The 26682-nt window shown below is 48.2% G+C and overlaps 1 protein-coding gene across 1 annotated transcript in view; it reads right to left on the reverse strand.

Moving 5' to 3' along the window:
• KSR2 (kinase suppressor of ras 2) overlaps positions 1-26682 on the reverse strand; it is a 395852-nt gene that overhangs the window by 66144 nt on the left and 303026 nt on the right. The window contains exons 8-11 of the mRNA XM_058531516.1: positions 18638-18705; positions 16729-16741; positions 15596-15734; positions 4033-4201 (exon numbers count right to left, since the gene is read on the reverse strand). Of these exons, the coding sequence (XP_058387499.1) occupies positions 4033-4201; positions 15596-15734; positions 16729-16741; positions 18638-18705 (389 nt within the window). The remainder of the gene's footprint in view (positions 1-4032; positions 4202-15595; positions 15735-16728; positions 16742-18637; positions 18706-26682) is intronic.

A 26682-nucleotide genomic window follows, 5' to 3' on the forward strand; every position in this document is an offset into this window, starting at 1 on the left:
AATGAAGCAGACATGTTTCCTAGTGCCATGGAGCTGACACTCTGATGGAGGAGACGGGCATTAAACAAGTGAATAAATGAAGAAGATCATGGCAGGGAATGAGGAGCACTGTTGAACATAAATTGGGGCAGGGTGATGGCGGGTGGGACATTCTGAAAGGGAGGAAATACTCTCATGAGCCCAATGGCCCAGCCCAAGCGAGAGCTCAGAATCCAGCAATGGCTCCCAAAGGCAGATTCTGCCTCCTTTTTTCTTCCTTTAGGCCATTAGAATTTGCCATTTCCTGCAGTGTGTGTATGTGTGTGTGTGCGTGTATTTGTGTGTGTCAAGATGGCGGTAGGTGGCTCCAAAGAAAGCAGAAGGTATCTGAACACTGCAGTCTCAGAAACCCACACAAAAATCCCTTACAAAGCCCCTTCATGGATCTTGCCACTGAACATGTCCCACAGGCCTGCATCGTTAGCCCCATTTTACAGAGGAGAAACTGAGACCTAAACACAGTCAGAGCCGAACACAAGGCCACAGGGGTAGAAAGGAGCAAAGCTGGGATCCAAACCCAGGTCTGCTGGTCCACGCAGCACCGTTGACCCCATCCTGCACTTGCCATGTGCAACACGGCACCAGGATTCAGGAGGGAATGGCAGCGAACAAGAAAGTCAACCCAACTGGCAGAGCACAGTCAGAAATCCCACCGAGCCTGTGCCTGCCACACTTGGTTTTCTAACTAAAAACTCTTCCTTCACGTGTCCTGAGGTTAACAAGTGAGCCAGATGCCTGTTAACTCCACAGCCCCTTTTGGACAAGAATGTTCTAGATCAATCAGTGCCGGAGACATTGATATGCCTAGGCGTTAGCTTGAATAGTCTTCAGAAAACTCAACATCTGGCAGGGAACCATAGCCAGAGGCTCCATTTCCCATCAACAGAGGCTCGCAGTCAAGAGCATGACAGGTGACTAGGGCGTTGTGTGAACAGGACAGGTACTTGTCACCCTGGGAGAATTCTGCTAATACTGCCTAAGACAGAGGGAAGATCTGGCTGCCCTTCTGGAAGGTCCTATTTTGTATTCCATTTCAACATCGCATTTTATTTATTATTCAATTATAAAACTGGTCCACGCTCCTTGTTATTATATACATTATAGAAGCGCATAAAATTCCTCGTCTTAGAAACTGCCATGAAGTTCTTGCAGACTTTTTTGTGCATATACAAATATATATATACACACATATAAACATACATATACAAATATATATAATTATTTTACAATAAATAGGATGTTATACCAATTGCTTTGCAAATCACTTAGTTTTCCACTTAAAAGACATTATGGATCATCTTTCCATGTCAGAATATCTACAGAGAGCTGCTCCATTCTTTTTAAGAGCGACTGAGTATTTGGTTATACAGATACATTACAGTGTATTCAACCATTCCCTTCTTGATGGGCGTTTGGGTTGAGTCCAAATTTTTCACTATTGCCATGAAATCCTTACACACAAATCCCTGCACCCTGTGCAAGACTTTCTATATATAAATTCTTGGAAGTGATATTGCTGGTCCAAGGAATGTACATTTAAAACTTTAACAGACAATGCCAAATTTGCCTTCCCCAAAAGTTCAATTTGATTCATATTCCCAACACCAGGGTACGTGGGGATTTCATCTTTATTTCCACCATTCTGGTTAAGCCTGTATTAATGAGCAGTGATGATGAGAAAGGCCCAAAATGGGAGCCACAGCAATTTGTTATTCTTGTATTTATGTAATAATCATGAAAATAGCTTGCATTTGTTGAGCTCTTCAACGAGACAGGCAATCTGTTAAGCTTCGTATGTATATGATCACGTTTGATCCTTCGATGATTCTACAAAGTAGGTACTATCATTATACCCATTTTACAGATGAGAGAACAGAGGCACACAGAGGTAAGTTATTTGCTCAACATCAGGCAGATATTAAGTACAGAGCTGGGATTGGAACCCAAGCAGCCTGGCTTCAGAGCCCACACTCTTAACTGCTGTTCTAAAGTGCTGTCCCCAAAGGATCCCTTAGCCCACTACCCAAAAGAGGGCCAGGACAGTGTCATGACATGCCATGCTATAGGCACAGATCTGCTGGCAGACTATCCCAGGAAATTGGCAAGAAGCCCTCCTTGGGGACTCTGACTTGAAGGAACGAAGGAGCTAAATGACACACTGGTCACTCTGGGTGAGTCAGGTCTCTCATCTAAAGATGCCAGCACAGTCTTTTAGGGGCAAAAAGAGCTGGGGCGCTTTGTTGAACAGTTCTCTCTTAAGCGGGTTCTTTCCCAGGCCCTGGCCCATAAACAAACGACGAACAATTCCAGGGAAAATAGCCCCGAAGTGAGTGTCTCAGAGGGGTGGAGCAGTTCTAGGAAAGCGCCCAAGCGCACTTCCCCCCAATTTTGGGGGGTCATGGGGTGTCAGACGGTATTTTTTCCATCACCCCTTCCAGAGAAGTGGAAATGCACTATACCGGCGGTGGTGGTGGGAGCCCTCAGTCTGTGGAAACGCTAGGCAATTTGCCTAATTGACTCAGGGGCACTTACTGAGATGATTCTAGCTGGTGACTCACATGATGGTCCTTGGTGGCTGCCAGGCGAGTGGCCCCCACACCAGGCAGATACGAGGCTGCCTCAGACTTGAACTTAACCAAAAATCCCAATGACACAGACTTCAAAATGCACCCCATCCCTACGGACACAGCCCAGATCAAAACCTGTGGGCAGATGACATCATCAGCTTTTCCTTAAATGGGTGGTTGGATCTGGATGTCGCTCAGATGTGGGAACGGGCCTCCGCTCACCTCCCAGACATTCACTCAGGGCTGGTTAGGCTTGGAGGTGTGACCCGCGGCCGAGGACTTGGGATTTTTTCCCCCTGCGTGAGTTTGCTAGCTCAGGAGGAAATCAGCCTAGACCAGCACTGTTGAGGGGAACTTGCTGCGTGGTGGAAACGTTCTATACCCGTGCTGTCCAATATGGCAGCCGCTAGCCACATGTAGCTATTGAGCACCTGAAATGTGGCTAGTGTCTAAGGAATTAAAATTTTAATTATATTTCATTTTAATTCATTTAAATTTAGATAGCCACATGGCTAGTGGGTACCATATTGAACAATACAGACTGAGACTGTGGTTCCAAATGGCCAAGCCAGACCTCATTCCACCAACCTCTCTCTTGAAGTCAGCTGTGGTGCTGCCAATACGGCTGAGCTGGAAACATCCTTGGGGCCCTGGAACAGGACGTGGGCTGGGCCCGGGAAGGGGTGGGAAGACTCTTAGGTCTGTCCCACCGGAGAGCAGAGAAAGATCTCTTTCTTAAGTCTCATGACAAAGAAGGCCAAGAAGCCAAAACATCTCCTGAGTGACTTCTCCACATCTCACAGCCCAGCGCATAATCTCAGGTCAGCAGCTTAGTGCCCCGGAATTTGTGAGATGGAAGAACTTTCCAGGCCCTTTCATCCACCTATATCCTTTCAGAGGTGACAAAACTGAAGTCAGAGGTCACAGGGCAGGAACATGATAGAGCTGGATTTGAATCCAGGACTCCAGCTCTCTCATTCAGAGCCCTGTCCTGATGTCTGGAGGAAGACTCAGAACGCAGCCCTGCTCAGGTGCGTGGCCCCCGAGATCCTCAGCACAGGATTCTGCTGCCAACTTCAACCGATCTCGCTCATACGACAACTGCCAGCTCCAGAGCAGACGAGTCCCCCTGGGACTTAGACTGCGGTGGAGATACTGGATTGCTGCTTACTCAAAGACAGTCTCTAAGAGTGCCTTTCCCTCTCTGAGCCTCAGTTTTCTCATCTATAAAATGGAGCTGATAATACTTACCTTGTGGCTGAAGATCAAATAATGTAACATGTGGTGACTGCCCTGCACGTGGTAAGACTCAGTCCACATGCCTCCAACCCATCGCCTTTAAGGTACTCTGCCATGAACCCGACGCCCTCCCTAATCTCTGCCCCTCCAACGCTGTACCCCTCGCGTCTCCCCAGCATGGAGGTACCTGGCAGGTTGAAGTTCTTCTGCTGCCTTGTGCACTGTGGGGAAGGGTGTAAGGGAGAAGGCGGCGTGGCGCTGGGTGGGAGAGGGGGTGCTGGCGAGGAGGGCGTGGAGGACGTCGTGGACGAGGGATTGCTGCTAGAATCTGGCTGGTAAGGGACAGGGATGTGGTCCTGCAGAAAGAAAATAGGGCAGGGTGAGGGGACAGGCAGGAAGCGGAGACACAGCAGCGAGAGTGAGCTGAGCAGGAAGAGACTCCCCCCCTCCAGCATCCTCAGCCCCTCTTGCCCTGTCCTCAGCCACCAGATCCTTCCAAAGTCCCACCCACTTCCTCATCCCCACTGGGTTGCATCCAGCTGTGGAAGGAACAGTTTCTGCAGTCAAATTCCTGTCCACTGTCTGGACCCCAGAGTGAAAGGTCACCACGTAATGAAAGACACGTAGGTGGCAGCCACGCTCCCTGTGCCGCTTTGATTTTGGAAAGTCCCACACCAAGGTGCCCAGAGTGCTCTTCCCATCCTAACACCTCTCCTCCTGAGTGTTTATTAAAGAATCAACAGCCTGACAGCTCAAGAGAGAGCGTGAGAGCGAGCCTCCAGCATCTTCCCTCGCGTCTCAGTTGGAACCAGCACTGCCTCTCTTCGCCCCGGAACATGCTCTAAAGCAAAGATTAAGACAGAATCCACATGTGCACCTTCAGAATGGCCCTGGTGGGGACGAGGTCAGGAGCGGTGTAGTGGGTTGAACAGTATCTCCCAAAAGACACGTCCAACGAAACCTTAGAAGGTGACCTTATTTGAAGAAAGGTCTTTGCGGAGGTAATGAAGGTAAGGATCTGGAGAGGAGATCATCCTGGATCGGGGGGGCCCTAAATCCAACGTCAAGTGTCCTTATAAGAAGCAGAAAAGGAGAGACACACACAGAGGGGAAGGGTGTGTGAAGATGGAGGAAGAGAATGGACTGATGCTTCCAGAAGCCAAGGATTGCTTGAGCCCCCGGAGGCAAGGAGAGAGGCATGGAGTGGATTCTCCCTCAGAGCCTCCGGAAGGAACCGACGCCACTAACACCTTGATTTCAGGCTCCTGGCCTCCAGAACTGTGAGAGAAGAAACGTCCGTTGTTTTAGCTACTCAGTTTGTGGCGGTTTGTTATGGCAGCCCCAGGAAACTAATACAAGCAGAACCCCAAGTCAGGCCAACCCGGATTCAAATCCCACAGCCACCTCTTCCCCACGCATCCTGGACAACATGCTTCACCTCTCCATTCCTCAGTTTTGCCCACCATAAAATGGGAATAATACTAGCAAACCTCGACATCAGATAAGAGGGATTCCTACCTCTCAAAGCCAGCATTGCTGAGTTCTCGGGGACACCTTGATCTGTTCACTCACAGGACAGTGGTCACTTGGTCCCTGACTCACTCAGTGGTCCATCACTTGGATTGGTTCCAGGTGCCCGAGGATGCCCTTGTGTGGTCTGGTTATTTGTCAACAGGTGTGTTTACCTGCCAAATTCCAGAGTCGGCATAGCAAACACCAACCAGCATAGGAGAGCAAGCGGGGAGGAGAAATGGACATTCTCCCTCTGGATGCCCAATGGGTGCTCGGCCCATGCTGTGCATGTCACCTTCCCAGAGCCCACTCCACTCTCACTCAGTCACACTGGCTCCACATCAGTGCCTTCACCTCTGTGAATTTCAGTCTCTCCTTACCCTTCCCATGGGCTAAGAATACCCACCTCCTGGGTCTGTTATGAAGTTTAAATAAGGTTATGTATGTACCTAGCCCCCTAGCACTGGGCAAAGGCACTTTGTCATCAATAAACGGTAGTTATTATGTTGATGACAGTATTTATTTTGCAATTAAACTTTTTATTTGAGATAACTGCAGATTCATGTGCAGTAGTAAGAAATAATAGAGATCCTGTGCATCCTTCTCTAGTTTTCTCCAATGATAACATCTTGCAAAACTATAGTACAATATTTAATTGATATAGTCAAGATACAAAACAGATCTATCACCACAAGGATCCCACATGTTGCCCTGTTATAACCATACCCACTTTCCTTTCTCTCTTCATCACCGCTCTCTCCCAGCTTTAACGCCTGGAACCACTAATCTGTTCTCCATTGCTATAATTTTGTCGTTTCAAGAATGTTATATAAATGGAATCACATAGTATATAACCTTTTCAGATTGGTTTGTTTTTCACTTAGAATAATTCTCTGGAGATTTATCCAAACTGTTGCATGCATCAATAGTTTGTTCCTTTTTATTGCTGCATAGTATTCCATGATATGGATGTACCACAGTTTGTTTAACCATTCATCCACTGAAGGACAGCTAGGTGGTTTCCTCTCTGTGGTCACTGTGGATAAACCTGCTATAAACATTCAAGTAGAGGTTTTATGTGGACATATGCTTTTATTTCTCTAGGGTGAATACCCAGGAGTCCAATTTCTGGATAATATAGTAATTGCATGTTTATCTTTTAAAGAAAATGCCCAAACTGTTTTCTAGAGTGGCTGTACCATTTTACACCAGCAACGTATGAGTGATGGATTTTCTCTGCATCCTTGTCAGTGTTTGGTGTTGTCACTATTTTTTATTTTAGCCATTCTGTAGTGATTCTCACTGGAGTTTTAATTTGCATTTTCCTATCGACTAATGATATTGAACATCTTTTCATGTGCTTCCTGCCATCTGTGTATCCTCTTCAGTCTTGATTACTGTAATGATATAATAAGTCTTGAAATCAGGTAGACTGCTCCTACTGTATTCTTTTTCAAAATTGTTTTTAGCTATTTTAGTTCCTTTGCCTTTCCATATAACTTTTAGAATAATCTTGTCTTTATCTACAAAGAAAACTCTTGCTGGGATTTTGATAGGAATTGAGCTAAAGCCGTATACCAATTTTAAGGAGAATTGACATCTTAACTACGAGTCTTCCAATCCATGAATATGGTATGTGTCTTGGTTTCCTAATCAGAAAAATAGAAACAGGAGTTTATGTCTTTTGCCCAATCTAGGACGTTTTTGACCATTATTTCCTTGAGAACTTTTTCAGCCCTGCCCTCTTTCTCCCCTCCTTCCAGGACTCTGATGACACCAATACTACATCTTTTATTATAGTCTCAAGGGTCCCTGAGGCTCTACTCATTTTTTTCAGTCCATTTTCTTTCTGTTACCCAGACTATGTAATTTCTACTGTTCTGTCTTCAAGTTCACATATTCTTTCCCCATTCCTCTATTCCGTCATTGAGTCCACTCATTGAGTTTTTAATTTTGATTACTATATTTTCTAATGGTATATTCTAAAATCACAGTGTGGTTCTTCTTTATATCTTCTGTTTATTTGCTGAGACTTTCTATTTTTTTGCAGGGATTTCCTATTTATTCATTTGTTTCAAGAATGTTTATAATTGCTTGATGAAGTATTTTTATGATGACTGCTTTAAAACTCTGTCAGATAATTCTAAAATCTCACTTGTCTCATTGTTGGCATCTATTGATTGTCTTTTTTCATTCAGTTTGAGATCTTCCTGGCTCTTGGTATGAGGAGTGATTTTTAGTTGGAACCTGACACTTGGGTATTATGCTGTGAGACTCTGGATCTTATTCAGACCTTCTGCTTTAGCTGGCCTCCAGTGACACTGCTCTAGCAGGGAAAGGGGAGGTCCCATCTTGTTATCGCCAGGTCGGGGTAGAAGCCTAGGTTCCCCACTCTGCCTCTCCTGGCAATTGAAGGCAGCAGGGGTTCCTAATTATTGCTAGGTGAGGGTGGGAATTCCAGCTCCCCCCATAGGTCTCCACTGATACCACTCTTTTTGGGAAAACTGAAGTGTCTGATTACTACTCTCCATGCAGCCTCCACTGCCACCAAGGAGTTGGGGAGGTGGCCTCATTAATGATGGGTGGTGGTAAAAGTCTTGACTCTTCGCTAGGCCAGAACTGACTCCACCTCCTCAGGTAGGGGTGCTGCATCATTGCCCAGCGAAGGGGGCTCATTACCACCAGTGGGGATGAAAGTCCCTTCTCCCTACTCAGCCTTTCTGACACCACACTGGCAGGGGGACTGGGGTGCCAGGTTATAGTTTGGTGACGGTGGAAGTCTGGACTCTCTACTTGGGGGGGTAGGGGTAGGGCAACAGATTTTTCTGTGGTGTTTGGCTGGGGTAGAGTGGTTATTGGGTAAAAGTTTTCTTGCTAAGCTATCCCTTTCCTGGTCTTTGACAGAGAGAACAGGCTTTTGTTGCGGTTCCTTTTGTCTTCACCCATTGGCACTTCCATGCAGCATTCATCAACTTCATATCTGGGATATATGAGGCCAATGGAAATCTCAAGAGACTCACCACCATTCCTTGGGTCTTGAGATCCCCAGCTAGTCTGCCTTCTTCTCACCATCTTTCAGTCTTCTTATGTTTGTTTCATATATAATGTCCAGGGTTTTTAGCTGTACTTAGGCAGGAGGAATAGGGAAAAGTACATCTACTCCACCTTCCTGGAAGTAGAAGCCTTTTAATTTGTTAGTTCATTTCATCCTGACAGCAAACCTGCAAGATGGGTGTTATCTCCAGAGGGAGAAACTAGGACTCTGAGAAATGGAGAGACTTGGTTATAATTGTGTAGAGAGAGAAATGTACACCCATTCCTTGGACAACTGGCATTCTCAGGCTACACAATTTTACCTGGAATAATGGGTCCCACCAATATGATCTCTGACCCAGTGGAGGAGAAATAAAGTTAAGCCCTAGTGAAAGGCAGGGGAGACCTGAGCACTTGGACATAGTCCTACTATTCCAGGCAAAGTCATAATCCAGTTAATTCCAGCCACTTGCCAGGCAAGACCACCTTGGAGGTAATTCTGATCTGATTTTAGCAGAAATGCATCCAGAGGCCAGTCTTCTCAGTTTATCTTAAATTATCTAATGGTAATTACATTTCCACAGCAACAGATATGTTAGCGTAAGGAGTACATGTCAGTGACATGTGGGGCTGAGATTTATATGGCTGGGTTGTGACATGGAGAGAAGCTCTCACTCACCCCAATGGGCACATGAGGCTTTTAAAGGAAGTTAGGGACTGATTATGTCATTTGAGGGATAAGGGAAATGAACATCAGGCATCTATCCACCCTACCAAGACTCTCCTCTTTGAACTTCTACTGACAGACTGGCAAATTTCAAAACGTTTCCATAGATGCTCTGTAAAAAGATGGTCATTATCGCAGTTGAAAAACTATAAAGGCTTGTGCTAAAACTGGTGTCCCATGGGAAGGAACTGGCATATAGACCAAGCTCAAATGACGGTGCATGTTGAAATGAAAACATTGGTCCATGATGCACACATCTAGGCTGGAGCTGGGCTTACATCACCTACCCCTCTCTCACCCCATCCCTACGCCTACAATGTCCACCTCAGTCACCAAATGGCCCACAGTTCCCAACACAAACCAGGCCATTTCACATCTTCAAGGCTTGGGACATGCTGTTATTGCTACTTGGAATATCTGTCCAGTCCTGTCCTAGCCTGCCTAGAAGATGCCTGTTTTTCTTCAAAATGCAGCTCAGATCTCTCCCCACCCTGAGAAGTTCCTCTGACCTCCCACTCCACCAGGTGAAGCACATCGTTCACTCCTGGGGTAGACCTGCACACTGCCTTAGTTTCAGCTGTTGCTTCTACATGGTCACTTCGCAGCTCACTTGTCTGTCTCGTCCTGTTGGCTAGGAGCTCCCTATTCTCAGTACGTAGCAATATGCCCAGTGTGGTCCCTCAATAAATGTGTGCTAGATTAAGGAAAAAAGAAAGAAAGAAATGAAGGAAGGGAGGGTTGGAGGGATGTAGAGAAGGAGAGAGGGAGGGAGGAAGAAGGTCTGTCTCCTCCTACTAGATTGAGTCTTATTCATCTTGGAATCTGCAGAAATTAGCACAGACACAAAAACATAAGAGGTAGCTAATAAATGTTCCATGAATAATGAATGATTGGAAAGGAAGGAGGGATGGAAGGAGAGATGAAGGGTGGGAGGGAAGGAGGAATTTTCTTTATGGAAGAAGGGATTATCTCTACCTTCCTGAGGGTGGGAATTATGTCTTTCTCATCTCTGTAGGTCAGGGCTGATGTGAATAAACAAATCACCGAAAGAGAGAGCTGTATGTGGTGTCCACTTTCCCTGGTAGAGTTGCTACAATATGAGGGGAGAATCCTTCTTTAAATCAGACCCAGATCTGTGACCCAATGGGACCTGGAGGTTGTGATCCATCAGAGGGAAACTCCAACTCTACCAGATCGTGCAGGGAAGGGCTAATGACATAATTCCTCTTTCTGAGCAAGGAAACATCCTTCAGAGACCATCTAGTCCATTCGTTCATTCTATAGATGGGGACACTGAGACTCAGAGAGGGAGAGTGACTTGTCGGAGTCATACAGAGAGTTAGTGGCTCAGGTCCCAACTTCCAGCCCAGAAGCAGAAACACAAGGTCGTATCAAGCAGTAAGAAATTCACATCTGACTCTGGGAATCAAACAGAAGCATGTTCATCCCTCAGGTTCCCCCTTCACCCAGTCGTGCACTGATTTGGACATGGTGGTGACAGTAACTGCCTCTCCCATGGGCTTTTCCTAAGGAAAGTGTCCCTACCCTCCAACCCAATAGACTTTAGTGAACGGACAGTCCTAAACAGCCATACTTGTCTTGTGACCTCCATAGCCCACTCCCAACACGGGACCATAGGTCGGGGAATAATGGCAGCTGGTCAGTGACCTATGATATGGAACAAAAAGATGAGCTAAGCCAAGAGAAAGAATAGCGAAAAGCATTAGAAGGAAAGGCAGAGAGAAGATGAAGTTCAAAGAGAACAGAGGAGCCACAACGGCCCAGAAAACAAATACGCTGAGGTTACGAGGAGTAGGAACTTTATGCTGGCAGAAGCAATGATGGAGAGAAAAGATGAGAGTAGGGGCTGAGGAAATCAGTCAACAGTAACAGACAGAGCAGACTCACAAGGAGTAGCTGAGTCACAGTCATGACGGCGGACCAGGAGCAGGATCCATGGTCTCCCAGTGGTTCAAGGAGCCGGCCTGAGAGTAAGACTATCCTCCACGTCTAGTTTCATGAGGCCCAGCTCCCGAACTGTGATTTCCCTTTCTCTTACTGCCCCATGGCCATCCTTTCAATAGAAAACTCCTTTTGCTGAGCCAGCCTAATGAGTCTCTGTTCCTTGCAACCAACTGAGAAGAGCAAGCCAGCACACAGCCACTTCAAATAGCTTCACCGCAGCAGGCAGATCTTCGGCCTCAGATGCCACTGCCAGTGGGACTTTTGATGCCTTGATGCGGAAGCACAGGGGTTGTAGACTGGTCCCCTAAGGAGCTGGCAGATGCTGCTGCTGCTGCTTCATCCTCCTCCATCTCCCTCTCCCACTCCATCTCCTCCATCCCCCTCACCTCCCCATCCCCCTCCACCTCCTCCTCCTCCTCCATATCCTCCATCTCCCCCTCATCCATCTCCCCTTCTCCTCCATCTCCCTCACCTCCCCATCCCCCTCCACCTCCTCCTCCTCCTCCATATCCTCCATCTCCCCCTCATCCATCTCCCCTTCTCCTCCATCTCCCTCACCTCCCCATCCCCCTCCACCTCCTCCTCCTCCTCCATATCCTCCATCTCCCCCTCATCCATCTCCCCTTCTCCTCCATCTCCCTCACCTCCCCATCCCCCTCCACTTCCTCCTCCTCCTCCATATCCTCCATCTCCCCCTCATCCATCTCCCCTTCTCCTCCATCTCCCTCACCTCCCCATCCCCCTCCACCTCCTCCTCCTCCTCCATATCCTCCATCTCCCCCTCATCCATCTCCCCTTCTCCTCCATCTCCTCCATCTCTCCATCCTCCTCCACCTCCTCCTCCTCCTCCATATCCTCCATCTCCCCCTCATCCATCTCCCCTTCTCCTCCATCTCCTCCATCTCTCCATCCTCCTCCACCTCCTCCTCCTCCTCCATATCCTCCATCTCCCCCTCATCCATCTCCCCTTCTCCTCCATCTCCTCCATCTCTCCATCTTCCTCCACCTCCTCCTCCTCGTTCGCTTCCTCCTCCTCCATCTCCTCTTCCTTCTTTTTTCTTCCCATTCCCCCTTCTTCCTCTTCTTTCTTCCTCCTACTCCTCCTCTGCCCCCTTCCTCCTCCTCATTCTCCGTCTTCTTTATCAAGCTATTTCACGCCCTGCATACCAGTGTTGGACTAAATCCTTTACAGGTATCACTGTGTCTAATCCTCTCCACAATCCCCATAACACCTACTATTATACTGACCATTTTACAGAGGAGAAACTAAGGCAGAGAGATCTTGTCTGGTCACATAGCGAATGAAGGAACTGAGTTTCAAGCCCAGGCCATGTGACTCCAAAATGCACAATCTAACCATTATGCTGGGTGGAAAAGCTGGGCTTTTGTGAACCTGGATTGACTGAGCTAGACAGGAGAGGAGACAGAGAGCAATGAAAAGGAAATCTTCAGACCAAATTGGCTCCGAAATCTATTGCACTAACCACATCATTGCCTGACAAAAAGAATCTGCGTGAAGCCAGTGAGAAGAGAAAGGGGAAAAAATAACCCAGCCCTGTGTTAGATCCTGTCCACCTTCATGTCAAAGCCACTTTCTAAATAGAGGTTAATTTATTTCTCTTATCAAATTCTCCTGCTGGCAGACAAGCAGAACAATGTCAAAGTCACTGATGGATCTGACCCGTGTTCCTGTCCCATCTGACACCAAGAGGCTCATTGTACCTGTAAAGACAGAGAGAAAGTTCTCGAGATGGCTCTGAGCAGCTCGCCCCTCAGGACGTCACAAAGGAAAGGATGGGTTATAGGCATGCACAGTTACTTCCCAGGAGCCTCACCCATCAAGCCCCCTAAACACCTCCCAGAGGTAGGGATCCCCTCTCCTGAAGACCTATATCTTTTGCAAATAACGAAGGAAAAGTGGACACAACCTGATATTTTGATTGGAAACCCAAGAGTTCAGCTGATAATAGTAGCTAGAGTTTTCTGGACATTTACCATGTGCCAGGAACTACACTAAGTGCTCTGATGTTGATTATTTCATTTCAGGACCACCGCCCTCTGAGGTTGGTGCACTTATTACCCACCATGGATATTTCAAAACATGGCGACAAACTCCTTGAACTATTCTCGTCGACAGGTGGGATCTACACCTCCTCTCCTTGAATCTGAGTGGGCTTGTGACTGCTTCCATCAGTAGAGTACAGGAGAATTGATGCTGCCAATGCTTGGCTAGTGACAAGCCAAGACAACGCATGGGCTTTTTATAACGTAATGTTATAAAACATCCAGCTTCTACCTTGTTTGCTAAGATAGTTTCTCTTCAAGCCCTGAGCTGCCAGGTAAGAAGCCCAACTACCTTGAAGCAGCCATACTGTGAGGAAGCCCAAGCCACAAGGCAAGTCCACATGTCAATGCTCCGGTTGAGTCTACGCTGAGCCTGGCCTTTGACTCATCGCACCCAGGCACCAGACATGTGAGTGAAGGAGCCTCTAGATCAGGGGTTGGCAAACTTTTTCTTGAAATGGCTAGACAGTAAATATTTAGGCTTTGTGAGCCAAGTGGTCTTGCTATAACTTCTCAGCTATGCGGCTGTAGTGTGAAAGCAGCCATAGACAATATGCATGTGGCTTGTTCCAACATAATTTTAGTCACAAAAACAGGTGGTGGACTGGATTTGGCCTTAAGCCTTAGCTTGCCAATCCCTGTTCTAGATCATTCCAGCCCCCAGCTGTGTGAGTTTTCCCAGTTGAGTCCCTGGATATCACGGAGCAGAGACAAACCATCCCCACTGTACCCCTTCCTAATTCCTGACCCACAGACTCCATGAGCATAAAGGGTGGTGTTGTGCCCCACTAAGTTTGAGGTGGCTTTTCTGTGCAGCAGTAGCTAACTGGAACACACCCATTTTACACACAGGAAAACCGAGGCTCAGAGAGATAAAGTTACTCGCCCAGAGACTCACAGCTAGTAAGTGGAGGAAGCCAAGGATGGCTTCCAGGTTTGCCTGCATTGAGAAATTGAGAGGCCAAGCTCTTTTTTTTTTTTTTTGTGAGGAAGATCGGCCCTGAGCTAAAATCCGTGCTAATCCTCCTCTTTTTGCTGAGGAAGACCGGCTCTGAGCTAACATCTATTGCCAATCCTCCTCCTTTTTTCCCCAGAGCCCCAGTAGATAGTTGTATGTCATAGTTGCACATCCTTCTAGTTGCTGTATGTGGGACGTGGCCTCAGCATGGCCGGAGAAGCGGTGCCTCGGTGCGCACCCGGGATCCGAACCTGGGCCGCCAGTAGCAGAGCGCGCGCACTTAACCGCTAAGCCACGGGGCCGGCCCCAGAGGCAAAGCTCTTAACTGCTAAGATGTTGCCACAAGGAGCCAGGCGGTGAATGACTGAGATCCGGTAGTAAAAATGGTGGCTGAAGCATGAGAGAGAAAGAACATACGGGCTTTGGTGAGGAGGCATGGAAAGAGAGGTCAGAGATGGAGGGACGGACCAAATCATGCAGGCTGCAGTAAGGAATTTGATTTGTTTTCTGAACACAATAGGAAGCCACTGGATGGTTTTTAAGCAGAGGGTGACGTGATTCAAATTATATTCATTAAGAATCGCTCTGGCTGCTGTGCGGAGAATGAATTGGGGAGCGGGCAGTGCCCTCCAGCCTTATGCAGAAAGGTGAGACTGCGCCTTACCATTGCGGGGGTCACACAGCCATCATCATGCTCATCTGGGACCTGAACACAGGTTGGTGACTTCCCACCCGCTTGGATTGATCTGCGCCTTATCCACCTTCAACACAACGCATCAAGCATCGTGGGGCTTGAGAAATCACCTATTGGCCTATACAAACTTTGCCTCCTACCGTGAGGCTGGAATAGCTTTGGTGCAGTTCCACCAACAGACCACACAAAGGATGTGGAAATCCTGCTGGAAATTTCCAGGCCACGTTGGAAAAAAAGATGCACAGACAGGCCACTGCTGACCACTGTCTGAGGACCAGCTGAAGTCAACCCAATGGCTGTGGCTCAGAGCTCAGGGCTCCCATACGCAGCCATCCACCTGGTCTCCAGCAGGATCTCAGAAATAGATTCACTTCCTTTGGTAGTTTGATTCAACAGAGGTGGCCGAAAGCCTAGAACCATTTGCAAAGCTTATCCTGGTAAATGGTGAAACACGTCACTGAGTAAAGAGGGTGGGATCTGGAACACTAAGGAACGCCGCCTGAGGCTCTCCTACTGTCCCTACTGCACCCTCCTCGACACACATTCTCATTTCCACGTGCCCTCTCTCTAAATTAGACAGATTTCTGGCACACTCACTCTCCACTGATGGCTGGATGCCCCCAAGCTTTACTAGACAAACCACATAGAAACGGAAGAGCACAGATGGGCTGGGAGGGGCGGGCACCGCTCCCAGATCAAGCCGCCACGTCCCGTTCAAGCCCTGTCCTCCCTCCCGCGCCCACCCTGCCCCAGCAGCAGCCTCCGCGTGCCCTGACCCAGCAGGACCCCAGCCTCACCTTGTTGATCTTGTTGGTTTTGGGGAGCGTCTGACTGATGTGCAGGTCCGAATACCGGGGTGGCTTTCGTAGAGGGTTGTTGATGTCACACGGGACGGACTCTGTCCGGACTAACCGTGCTGGATCCGTAGGGGCAAAAAACAGCAATTTGGGAGTTTAAGTATCACTTTGTTCGTTACGCCAGGAGAGCTCAGACCCCGCCTGGCAGGCACACCCCCAGGGGACTGGAAGAGAATTCACTAAAAATGATAGTTGTTATGTCATGGCAGTGGGATCGGGTATTCTCCATGGCTTCTAAAATTTTTGTGTTGTCAATACATGACTTTTGACAATTAAAAATTATAACAATAAAACTGAAGCTATCAGGTTTCCTTTTCCAATATCATAATTGTTTCCCATCGGTGTTCATTTCAGAACTGAACCTCCTTTGAAATACAAGAGGTTCCTGATTTCGCAGAGTCTGTAATCAGTGGACAAGCCACCCGTCCCTGCCCCCATCTAACCTTCCTGTTGGGATCATCTTTCGTTATATGTGGGATTTCTCAGGCCTGAGTAGCCTGTCACACGTCGAAACACATTTGTCCTAAACCAGGCCACCCCAGATCCCTGAAAGAAAAGACTTAGCTCTTACAGCCTCCTCCTCAGCGACATCTTAACAGCCACACAAAAAGGTGGGCACACAGTTGATGCTAAATAAATGTTTCCAGATCCACCACACCCAAGCCCCTCTCCCTGTTACCCTCTGTTATTTCTACTACTTAAAGGGATCACAGGGAGGGACAAAAGCGAGAAGCTCAGATTCCAATTTGATGCCTGGTGGTGTTACTCGTTAGCTGTTTTTTATTGCGGGGGTGGGAAGGGGGTGTTGTTGGAAAAGTTAAAGCTTTGGACTGACCCAGGGATTTAATTTCTCTGCTTAGCCTGAGCTGCCATCACCATGGAAACCAACTATATTTTCAACTTCCTACCAACAGGAGGAGGGGGGAAAGCAAGAAGCTGGTTGGACTTCTGGAAAGTTCCATTTGCTTTGCATGTACAGGCACCTGCTGCCTTTGAGCAAAGAGGGCACGGCTGTGATGGTGGGTGGGAGGAGCCCTTCTTGAGATGTCAGCCTCTGAGAGCGGGTCGCCTTCCAGCAGACCAAATCTGGTCTCCACGCGGGAGCTGGACTCCAGTGGAACTCACTATGGAGAGGAATTCGGTGGGAGGCGATTTCTCCAACGAAGCTGACCCAAGACAGGGCTCAAGAGCAGTGAGAATTCGGGTTTAAAATAGCCTCACTGAGTGTATACAGTCGTTCAAGGAATAGATGGTTCTTAATTAAGGATGTGGGGTGAGAAGAGAGCTGAAGACTTTTCCCTCACTTACACTTGCCTCTCCTCATGGAGTTAAGTAATGCAAAGATCATCGAAAACCAATGGCCCGTTGGCTTTGGAACACATCCCAGCCCTTTTGGCAGTGATTTGCATCCTTCTTTAAGCTTCCTTTGGGTTCATTTTAAAACAGGGCAAGTTCCCCTGAGCCTATACTGACCAAGGCCAGGAGAGCTGGGAGGGGCGGAGTGGGAAGACGAGGAGGAACTCAGTCTCAGATTAGCAAGTTGTGTACCCCAAAGATGGCTCTAAGCCTCTAGCGGACCTATAGACGGGGGCTGGCAGGGAGGTGGCCAGCAACAATTTTAATAAGTTGCTAAACTGTTAAAATAAATATACGCCACATAAAACTATTTGGGCTTTTCTTTGAAACATGAAACATGCTGCAGCGAGATCCACATCGCTGCTGGAGTGGCTCTCTCTAGACAGTGCCTGGGCTTTCCCTCCACTTTGCACTGCCCCTTCTGGCCAGCTTCTCTCATTGAGGGTACTTGCTTGGCCCCGGTAGGCATTTAGTTTGCAACTTCTACTCTAGAGCAGTGCTTCTCAACTTTAAAGTGCAGAGGAATGGCCTATATATGTTATTAAAAATGCAGATTCTCCTCCAGTAGTTCTGGAGTGGGGCCAGAAATTGTGCATGTCTAACAGGCTCCCAGGTGATTCCAATGGTGCTGGTCCATGGACCACACTTCGACAGCAAGAGTCTGGACCAGCAATGCCCAGTAGAACTTTCTGTGACAATGAAAGTGCTCTATATCTGCACCATCCAATATGGTGGCCACATGTGTCTAATGAGCCCTTGAAATGTGGCTGGTGTGACAGAGTAATTAAATTTTTGTTCTTATTTCATTTTAATTAATCTAAATTTAAACAGTCAGATGTGGCTGGTAGTGTTGAACAGCACGGGCCTAGAGAGTCCCCCAGTAATTGAATTGCAATGTGGATAATGGAGTCTGAGAATAACTACCCCATAGGAAAAGAATCAGGGGAAATATTTTGAAAGCTGGACTGTAAGGTTTCCCAAGGAAGTGCCTCTATTGAGTCCTTGGCAGGCAGGGAAAAGCCTTTCCTTCTAGTCTTGCCTTCCTGCTGAATGGATCTTGCTTTTGCATGGTGGAAGACTGGTAGTGGCTCTCCCAAGGGTAGCTACTACCTCCCTGCCTGGACAGCTTGGCCCAGACACTCCCAGGGCCCCAGAGGATAGAACACAGATGGCCCAAACCAACAGGCCCAAGCCAGACCCCTCCCCATGCCCACTTCTGCAGGGCCAATTGACTGAGCGTGAAGAGCATATAAGGGAAAAACACTCAGCCAGCACTCTTCTTAAGGGGGAAGGAAAAGGCATGGAATCAGGGGAAAGAGAGGTGAGTGGAAATTAGAAGAAAGGACAAGAACGAGAGAAAAAGACTTAGGTAGGGGGAGATGAATCTGGGGGCTAAGGTATCAGAGAAACCAGTAGAGAGGCAACGAATAGGGAGAACAGGCGTGGGGGATGGATTAAGGAGATGGATATCAGGAAGAAGGCATCAGAGGGAAGGAATGAGACAGGCAAGCATCAGGGAATTAAGGGGGCATCTAGAATTGGCCCGGGTGGGACAGCTATCTCAGATGGCTGGCAGGAGCCCCCACCCCGCCTATACCCCTAGGGCAGCAAGTGTTAAATACTTACCTCCTCGATGGATGATCAGGAGATGACAGGGCGGGGCTTCTTTGGTGCATTTGTTGTGGCACTTTAACCTGAGAGAAAGAAAGAGAGAGAAGGACGGATGAGTGGATGGATGGATGGATGGATGGGTGGGTGGATGGGAGGATGGGTGGATGGGTGGATGGATGGGTAGATGGGTGGATGGATGGGTAGGGTGGGTGGGTGGGTGGGTGGACGGATGGACGGATGGACGGATGGGTAGGTGGATGGATGGGTGGATGGGTAGGTGGATGGATGGATGGATGGGTAGACGGGTGGATGGATGAGTAGGTGGCTGGATGGGCAGATGGGAGGGTAGATGGATGGGTGGATGGATGGGTAGGTAGATGGATGGATGGGTGGATGGGTAGGTGGATGGATGGATGGATGGGTAGGTGGGTGGGTGGATGGATGGATGGATGAGTGGATGGATGATGGATGGATGGACAGAATGCCCCAGCGGTTCCAAAAGCTCTGAGTACTGTGGATACCAAGACGTGAGATGAGATGGGGCTACTGCAAAGGTATATCCTTGGCACCCAGGAAATTAACTCTCGAGAGAGTTTGCAGCCATCCCACTCTCACAGGTCAGCCCTGGTTGGTCGAAGAGTGGGTAGCAACTGTTTCGCCAACAGTGCCCACTTGGGCTTCGTGCTTTGAAAGCCATTTTCCCCTATCAGTCTGTATTTAGCATCATCATACAATCCTAATAATCATCTACCATTTACTTGAAGACTCATTTGCCAGCCATTGTACTAAACATTTTACATATGCCACGTCATTGGATCTTTATAACAACCCTACGAAATGAGTATTATTATCATTCACATCTTACAGATGGAAAAACTGAGATTAACTGACTTGTCGTGGCAGAAAACCTGGATTAGTGGCGCCAAAGGTGGCCTCGTTTTTCTTAAAGGCTCAAGCTACAGGACACAGTCAACCAAGGCTTCCAATTAGGATGAGATTAGTAACAGGTGTTAAGTTTTAGAGGCATTAAGAGTTGAGTGTCAAATCGTCTTCCTTTGAGACAAATCTAAGATGTCACCTCATAAGAAGAGCATGTCATGCTCTTCCCTATATCATTGCCAGACTTCAAAGGGGTTGTAAAAATCCCGAGTTACTATGACCTGGCTTTGTCCTTTTCTTTTCGAGTTTTACATCTATAGGATGGATAGGCACTGTGTGATGCTATCAGTGCTCCACCCACATCCCTTTGGATTCCCTCACCATCACCAGCCTAACTTCCATCAGGCAACATCTTTGCCAGAAGGCTGCCCTCGGGCTGCTTGGAGCTTTAATATTAAAATGCTCAGAGAGGAGGGAACTTTAGATTTGCCCTCCACCCTCTTCCCCTCTAGGAATTTCATAGTTCTCTTTAACAGAATGGTTCGAATGCCCAGACATAGACTCGGCATTGACTCCCCCAATTAGGTCTAGCTCGGTGGTTCTCAAAGTGGAGTCCTCACACCAGCAGCACCAGCACCATCCGGGAACCTTTCAGAAATGCAACTTCCGGGGCCCCAGCCCAGATCTGAATAATTAAAGACTCTGGAGCTGAGATGCAGTAATCTATTTCAACAAGCCCTCCAGGGGAGTCTGATAGTGCTCAGGTGTGAGAGCTACGTCTCTAGTTGACGGTTTTGGAATGTCTGTGCACATTTCCCCAATTTTTGTTGTGTTCAGTCTTTTATGGCCCTAATAGGGCCCTGAATTCCTCTCTCATATGGAAAAGTTAGACCTGAGGCCACTGAGAGGGCAGAGGGGAAGCCAGGAGGGACGTGGGCAGCATGAATCAATGCCAAATCATGTCGAGAGAACGGTAGTCCACCTTCAACTTTCCTTCACTCTGGTTGCACCAGGGAGAAGGTTTCTTGTGCTAACACATCTTTACATTCTCTCTACCACGTGCTAACCCCAGTCCCAGGCAACAGTTGGACAGGCAACAGTATCCACAGGGAATTTAATAAATTTATTTTTCCATTAGAATGTCTATTTTTTTTCTGGTTGCCTTATATTAGTGGCAAGTGATGCTGATTTTCCTTCATGATAATAAGATACGTTTTCATCTTAATAAATTTATTTAAGTTAAAAAGAACATAAAGGGGGCTGGCATGGTGGCATAGTGGTTAAGTTCATGCGCTGTGCTTCGGTGGCTCCAGTGTGGACCTACACACTGCTCATCAAACCATGCTGTGGCAGGGTCCCATGTATAAAGTAGAGGAAGATTAGCACAGATGTTAGCTCAGGGACAATCCTCCTCACCAAAAAAAAAAAAAAAGGCCACAAATAGTAAATAAATATATGCAAAGCTGCTACATAAAAATGACAAAATCATGACAGGGTGGGGAGCAAATGGCTGAGTTAGACTGGAAAAAGGTGGCTTAGACAATCTGGAATCTTCAAAAAGAGGTGGCAGCTCTTGGCACCCAAAAGTTGCAGATGGTTGAAAAACATTAGGAGACACTACTGGTCATGACTGTCATAAAGACTGTGTGACTGAAAAAACAGGAGCTAATGCTTCTGTCATGTTACGATGTACCAGAGGATGCTCTCAGTGCTTTACAATTTATTTAATCTTCGTAACAACCCTCAAAAGTAGGAACTATTGTTATCCCCACTTTACAGAGTGAGAAACTGAGGCTCAGCAAATTTGGATAACTTGCCCAAGGTCAAATAGCCAGTGAAAGATAGAGGTCCTGCATCTAGCTCCAACCACCATGCTAGATGCCTCCAAAACTTCCATCCTTCTTGCTTTACATCTAGGGGGTGGGGGTGAACAAAGGGGTAGGTTCCTGGGGTCTAGAACCAGCTGAGTCAAAAGGTCCTTCTTTGAGACAAGCCTAAGATGTCACTTTGCTCTTTCCCCTACAGTTGCCTGACTTGAAAGGGATAATAAAAATTCCACGTACTGCAAACCGGCTTTGTGTTTTTCTTCCCTAAGGCCCCCAGACTCTCTGACCTATAGGGAAGATCCCAGTCTCCAGGGAGATGACCGGTGTTGCATCAAGACCCTGATATGACGCTCTACTGAATGTGAAAATCAGCCTTTCACTCATTCTACAAACACTTCACTGGGTCTATTGTGCCCCAGGTCCTGGGGACATATTGGACAGGGCAGATGAAGCTGCTATGCTTATGGAAAGGGATTATAAACACGTAAACAAATATCAGGTAATTGTAGGTGTGGTAAGATCATGAAAAAAATAATACAGGGAAATGCGATGGACAGTGACGGGAGTAGGAGGACAAGGGCTTCCAGCCGGCGCAAAGGTTTAGAGGCAAGAACAAGCTTGGTGGGCTCAGGGGTCAGAAGCTACAGGTCAATGAGGCTAAAGTGAAGAGAACAGGAAAAGCGATGAAGACATGAGGAAGGGGAGATGGGCAGGGGTCCCTGTGGCCCCACCAAGGAGTCTGCATTTGATTCTACAGGCACAGGGGCTTTTGATGACTGTGACACAGTCAGATCGATGTTTGGGAAGCCCTGAGTTGGGGAATCTGCTGATGCCAAATGAAAGTGGAACCAAGAAGTTTCTACATTTATTCCTGTTTGAACTAGCTCAACTCCACTCTGGAAGCTTCCAGAAAGAAACTGTTCCTTTCTGCCACGCTCACCTTTGAATCTTCTTGAACAAGCCCAGCTGGAAGGGTGACAGGCAGCTGTGAAGAAGCCTGTTGCTATCGTGGGCAGCACCATGAAGCAGGGGCAAGCAATTTAATGTAACCTTTGGACCACATCTGAATCAGGATGGGGCAGGCAAGACTGCCAGTGACGTTGGCCCATTTCCTGCCCCCACCCGGGCATGTTCAGTGTCCTTTGTCACTTGTCCCTTGCAGTAATGGAAAAGCCCTCCTTCACCTCTGGACAAAGGGTGGGAGACGGAACGCTCGTCCTTCCAGCCAGGGCTTCAGAGGGCAGTGCCAGGAGTGGGAACACCACCACTGCTCATGCAGAACACCCGAGAGAACTATCTCTGGTGCCCAGACACTTAACCCTCGCACGGGGGCTCAGATGTCAAGAACTAGAGCCGGCACATCCAGAATCTGCTAACAGAGTCGGCAGGATTAGCCTTGCACTGAAATTACCCAGCTGGGGAGGGAGGGAGCGGAGGGACCGAGGCCAGGCTTCTGCACAATGCAGACACACTATGTCCCACTTACGATGAATCATGTTTCTCGCAGGAAATACGCACGACTCCACCCAAATTAGACTTTTCCTTCTCACTGCCCACAGAAGAAAGAACTACTACCACACAATTTACTGGTGGACCACCTGCTTCAGAATCAGGTCCCCAAGGCTTACCCTCCCGGGGCCTGAGTCGGTAAGGGCTAGAAACGTGAATTTTTAGCCAGTGCATGCCAGAGCTCAAGAACCACTGTATATGAGGGATAGGTTCTACTTCCCAGATGAGAGATGCGTAGGAGCCTACATCTTCCAGAATACAGTGTTCCCCCCACCCCCAAAAAGGGAAATGGGGTCAGGATAATATACAGAACAAATCTGAGTTCAAAGCTTGACACCACCACTTCTTGGCTGTGACAACTTGGGCAAGTCGCTGATCCACTCTGAGCCTCAGTTTTTTCATCTGTAAAGTGGAGACAATCAAAGCATCTGCCTCACAGGGTTGCGGTGAGGACTAAGGATACGACAAGGGTAAGGGGCCTAGGACAAATCCTTGAAGTAGCAGGTACTATTGTTTTTATTACAGTAGTTATCATTACTACTGATGGTTTGGGCAGCAACTTTTTACTGCAAGACCCTCTGCTGGAGGGCTTTCTCTGGCTGGAAATGTGGGCTGGCTGGAATGCCTGGAGCCGCGAAATAACCACAGGTGGGAGCTGGTTGATGAGTACCCCGCCTCCTCTCCCTCGGCTGGACAACTCCGAGGTGTGTGGATGTGGGATTGGACCCCAGCTGCTCACGGCCATAGCCTGCTCTTCGAGGCACCCTGTGCTGGCTGCCTTCCTTCCCTGTCTCACTTCCCCACTCCCTGCTGGTGTGGCCTGGAATCACATCTCAAATAAACCACTTGCCCTCCAATCCTTGTCTGTAGGTCTGTAGAGAAAGGGGAGCCCAACTGAGCCACCATGATTATCACGGGAGGTTCAGAACACCCATGTGTCCTCATACCCAAACCAAGCCCTCTGCTCCTTGTCCCCCATGCGTCTCTTCAGCCCACAGGCCTTAATGAGTTTGGTTCTGCAGGTGCTCCATTCTACAAGGAGGAAAAGCGAGAGGTGGGGAGGACACAGCTGGCCTCCCCAGACAACCCTCCGCACCAGACGTGCCCCGGAGGAGCACCATGATTTAGGATTACCAGATGACCAGAGAAAGATCGTAGTGGTTCCACAAGTGGTAGAAAGCTGGGGCTTCGGAAGCAAGCCAACTCGAGCTTGATTCTCGAGTTCTACACTTCCCAGACCAAGGGGGCATCCATCTGCCTTGCTGTGTTCCAGGTTCCTCATCTGCAAAACTGCGATGAGGATCAAATGAGAAAGTGCCCCAGGAATGCCCACCTAGGCAGCAAATAGGCTAGTGTTTCCGCAGGCAGGACTAAAAGATGCTCGAGTGCGCACAGGGAACGCCACGCGAGCCGCATGCAGCCTGGAAACTTGGAAAGGATTTATTTAAAACTTTCAATGAAACGGGTTAATTTTTTTTTTAACTTCCAAGGCTAATAGGATAAGCTTCAGTTCTCCAGAAAAGTTGCTTACGTGGACCATCTCATTCCCCAAAGGAGCTGCTGGCTAAACGAGACATCCTCTCTGTCTGAAAATTAAATATGTGAATTTATCTTGAGGGCAGGATCTGGGTCTTCGGCATCTTTGAAGCTCCCTGTCCTACCCCCCCTTCAGTGCCCAGCCTGGTGGCTGGCGCATAACACGTGCTGAGTAAATACTGGAGGGATGGAGGGAGAGAGAAGGAAAGAAAGAGGAAGGAAGGAAGGAGTGGCAGAAGAGAAACCTCTCAAAGGCTACTGGTGTAGGGCATTAATTGCCTCTATCAAAATGTTTTTGAAAAATGATTTCTATTCCTTATCAATTGTATCCCTTGCAGTTTGTGAAATGCAAATATGTCCCTCTCTGCATTCCCTTCTTTCTGCCCTCCCTCCTCCCCAACATGGGGGACAGGGATGTGACCTGAAGCAGGCTGGACTTCCACGGATCTTGCCCAGGAACTGTGGGGGACAAATGGTCCCTTTTATGAGCAGCTCTGCTGTGTCCTTAATGGGTTTGTCACGGCCCCCAGCAGCCCTGTGGAGCAGACACAAGCCCAGAGCCCAGCATGGGGCTGGATCAGAACGCCAGCCTTCCCGGGAGGGGGAGGGGGAGATGGGTAAGACTGCTGCTGGGGGAGACAGTCACGTCCACTTCTAATGGTTCACGGGGTGATTCTAACCAATTTAGGAAAAGTTCGCTCGGAGCTTCATGGAGCAAATCCCCGATTTCTCCTGCTTTCTCTCATTCCACACCAGCTCACTTTCCTGTCCATCTGAGCAGGGCACGGCCTTCCTTTCCAGAATACAAATGGGACATTTTAAAAACTTGGCCCCTAACATCCAACTGAGGAAACGTCAAGAAGCGTTGGCTTTGGGCCAGGCGCTCTCACAAAACCTGTTTATTCTGAACAACAAAGCCGTGAAAGGCGGATACCCATTCCAAAGTCAAGAAGACAGAGGCTCTGTAAGCAGCCCAATCACACAGATAATAAAGGGCAGAGTCAGAATAATTGATTCATTCATGCACACAAAAAACATTATAGCCAGGGGCTGTGTGAGGCGCTGGGGGTGTATAATAAAATAGGGCAAGAATCCTTTCCTTAATCATCTTTCTTACAATCACCTAAGGAGTTTACTGTCTAGGTATGTAAACCCATCTCTTATCATTTCAAGTGGGAACATCTTTCCACTCATCCCACTGCCTCAAAATTGCCTCTGAAAAAGGATCCCATGTGGACTGGAACCAGGGTCTCGGGGCCTTGGGTTGGCAAGAACCATTTTCCCTCCAGAGGCTCCTTCTGAGATCTGCTCCACCAACACATATGTACTGAGCTCTTGCTGTGTGCCCAGCCCTGTGCTGGCCCCAGAAGTATAAACAGTGAACAACCCGGACACAGCCCTGCCCTCAGAGAGTCTCAAGTCTGGTTAGAGAGACAGGCAGTAAGTGGACAAACACAATGTAGTATGTTATATGGAACGACAGGGAAGGGCAAGGCATGGCACTTTGGATAAGAGGGGAATCAGGGAGGGCTTCCTGGAGGAAGTGATGACTGAGCTGAGCCTGAAAGAGAAATGGGAGCTAGCAGAGGTATGCAAGAGAGATCCAGGCTGAAGCAACAGGGTGCAAAGATGCGTCCATGAGTGGGCACATGGGCTGCCGCAGGGGTTGATCTCTGGGTGTGAGGAGGGAAGGCGTGAGAGAGGAGGACGGAAGGGTAAGCAAGGGATGGTGCAGGGTCTCATCATGAGATTGGATTTTATCCTGAGAGCAAAGGGGAACCAATAAGGATTTGAACCAGGGAGGTGAAGGCTAGACAAGCATTTTGGAAAGACCCCCTCTGGCAGCAGATATTTACGACAGGCAGCAAAGTTCCCGCTCTCGTTAGCCGTCCTATGCCCTGCCTCGGCTGTCCTCCCCCAGGTCACCGCATGAAGCGCTCCTCGAGCTTTTTGCTGAATCACTAAACCAAATCATCACCGCCTTTACAGCCAGGCTTGTTTCACTGAATACCCCAACCGAGCAGCTCCGTCTTGTTCTTCTTCCCCTGTGGTCTCTCATTTGAGCCCATGCTTCTAGAAACGACTCCATACGCTCTCAGTGAAGATATCAAACAGCACTCCCCCCCCCCCCACTGCCGACAACTCAGTGGGGTTGAGCTCTTGGGCCTACAACTGGATGAGAAAGAAAAACCCAAGAACAGACACGAGCAAGGGTGGTGGGGAGCATTAACATGTAAATCAGACCGCAGGCTCCAGCAACGTGATGAAAAATACCCAGGAAAACCCCAGCACTGTTCTCTCCATAAGAGG

This window comes from Diceros bicornis, chromosome 35 (assembly GCF_020826845.1).
Source record: "Diceros bicornis minor isolate mBicDic1 chromosome 35, mDicBic1.mat.cur, whole genome shotgun sequence".
In the NCBI taxonomy this organism is placed as follows: domain Eukaryota; kingdom Metazoa; phylum Chordata; class Mammalia; order Perissodactyla; family Rhinocerotidae; genus Diceros; species Diceros bicornis.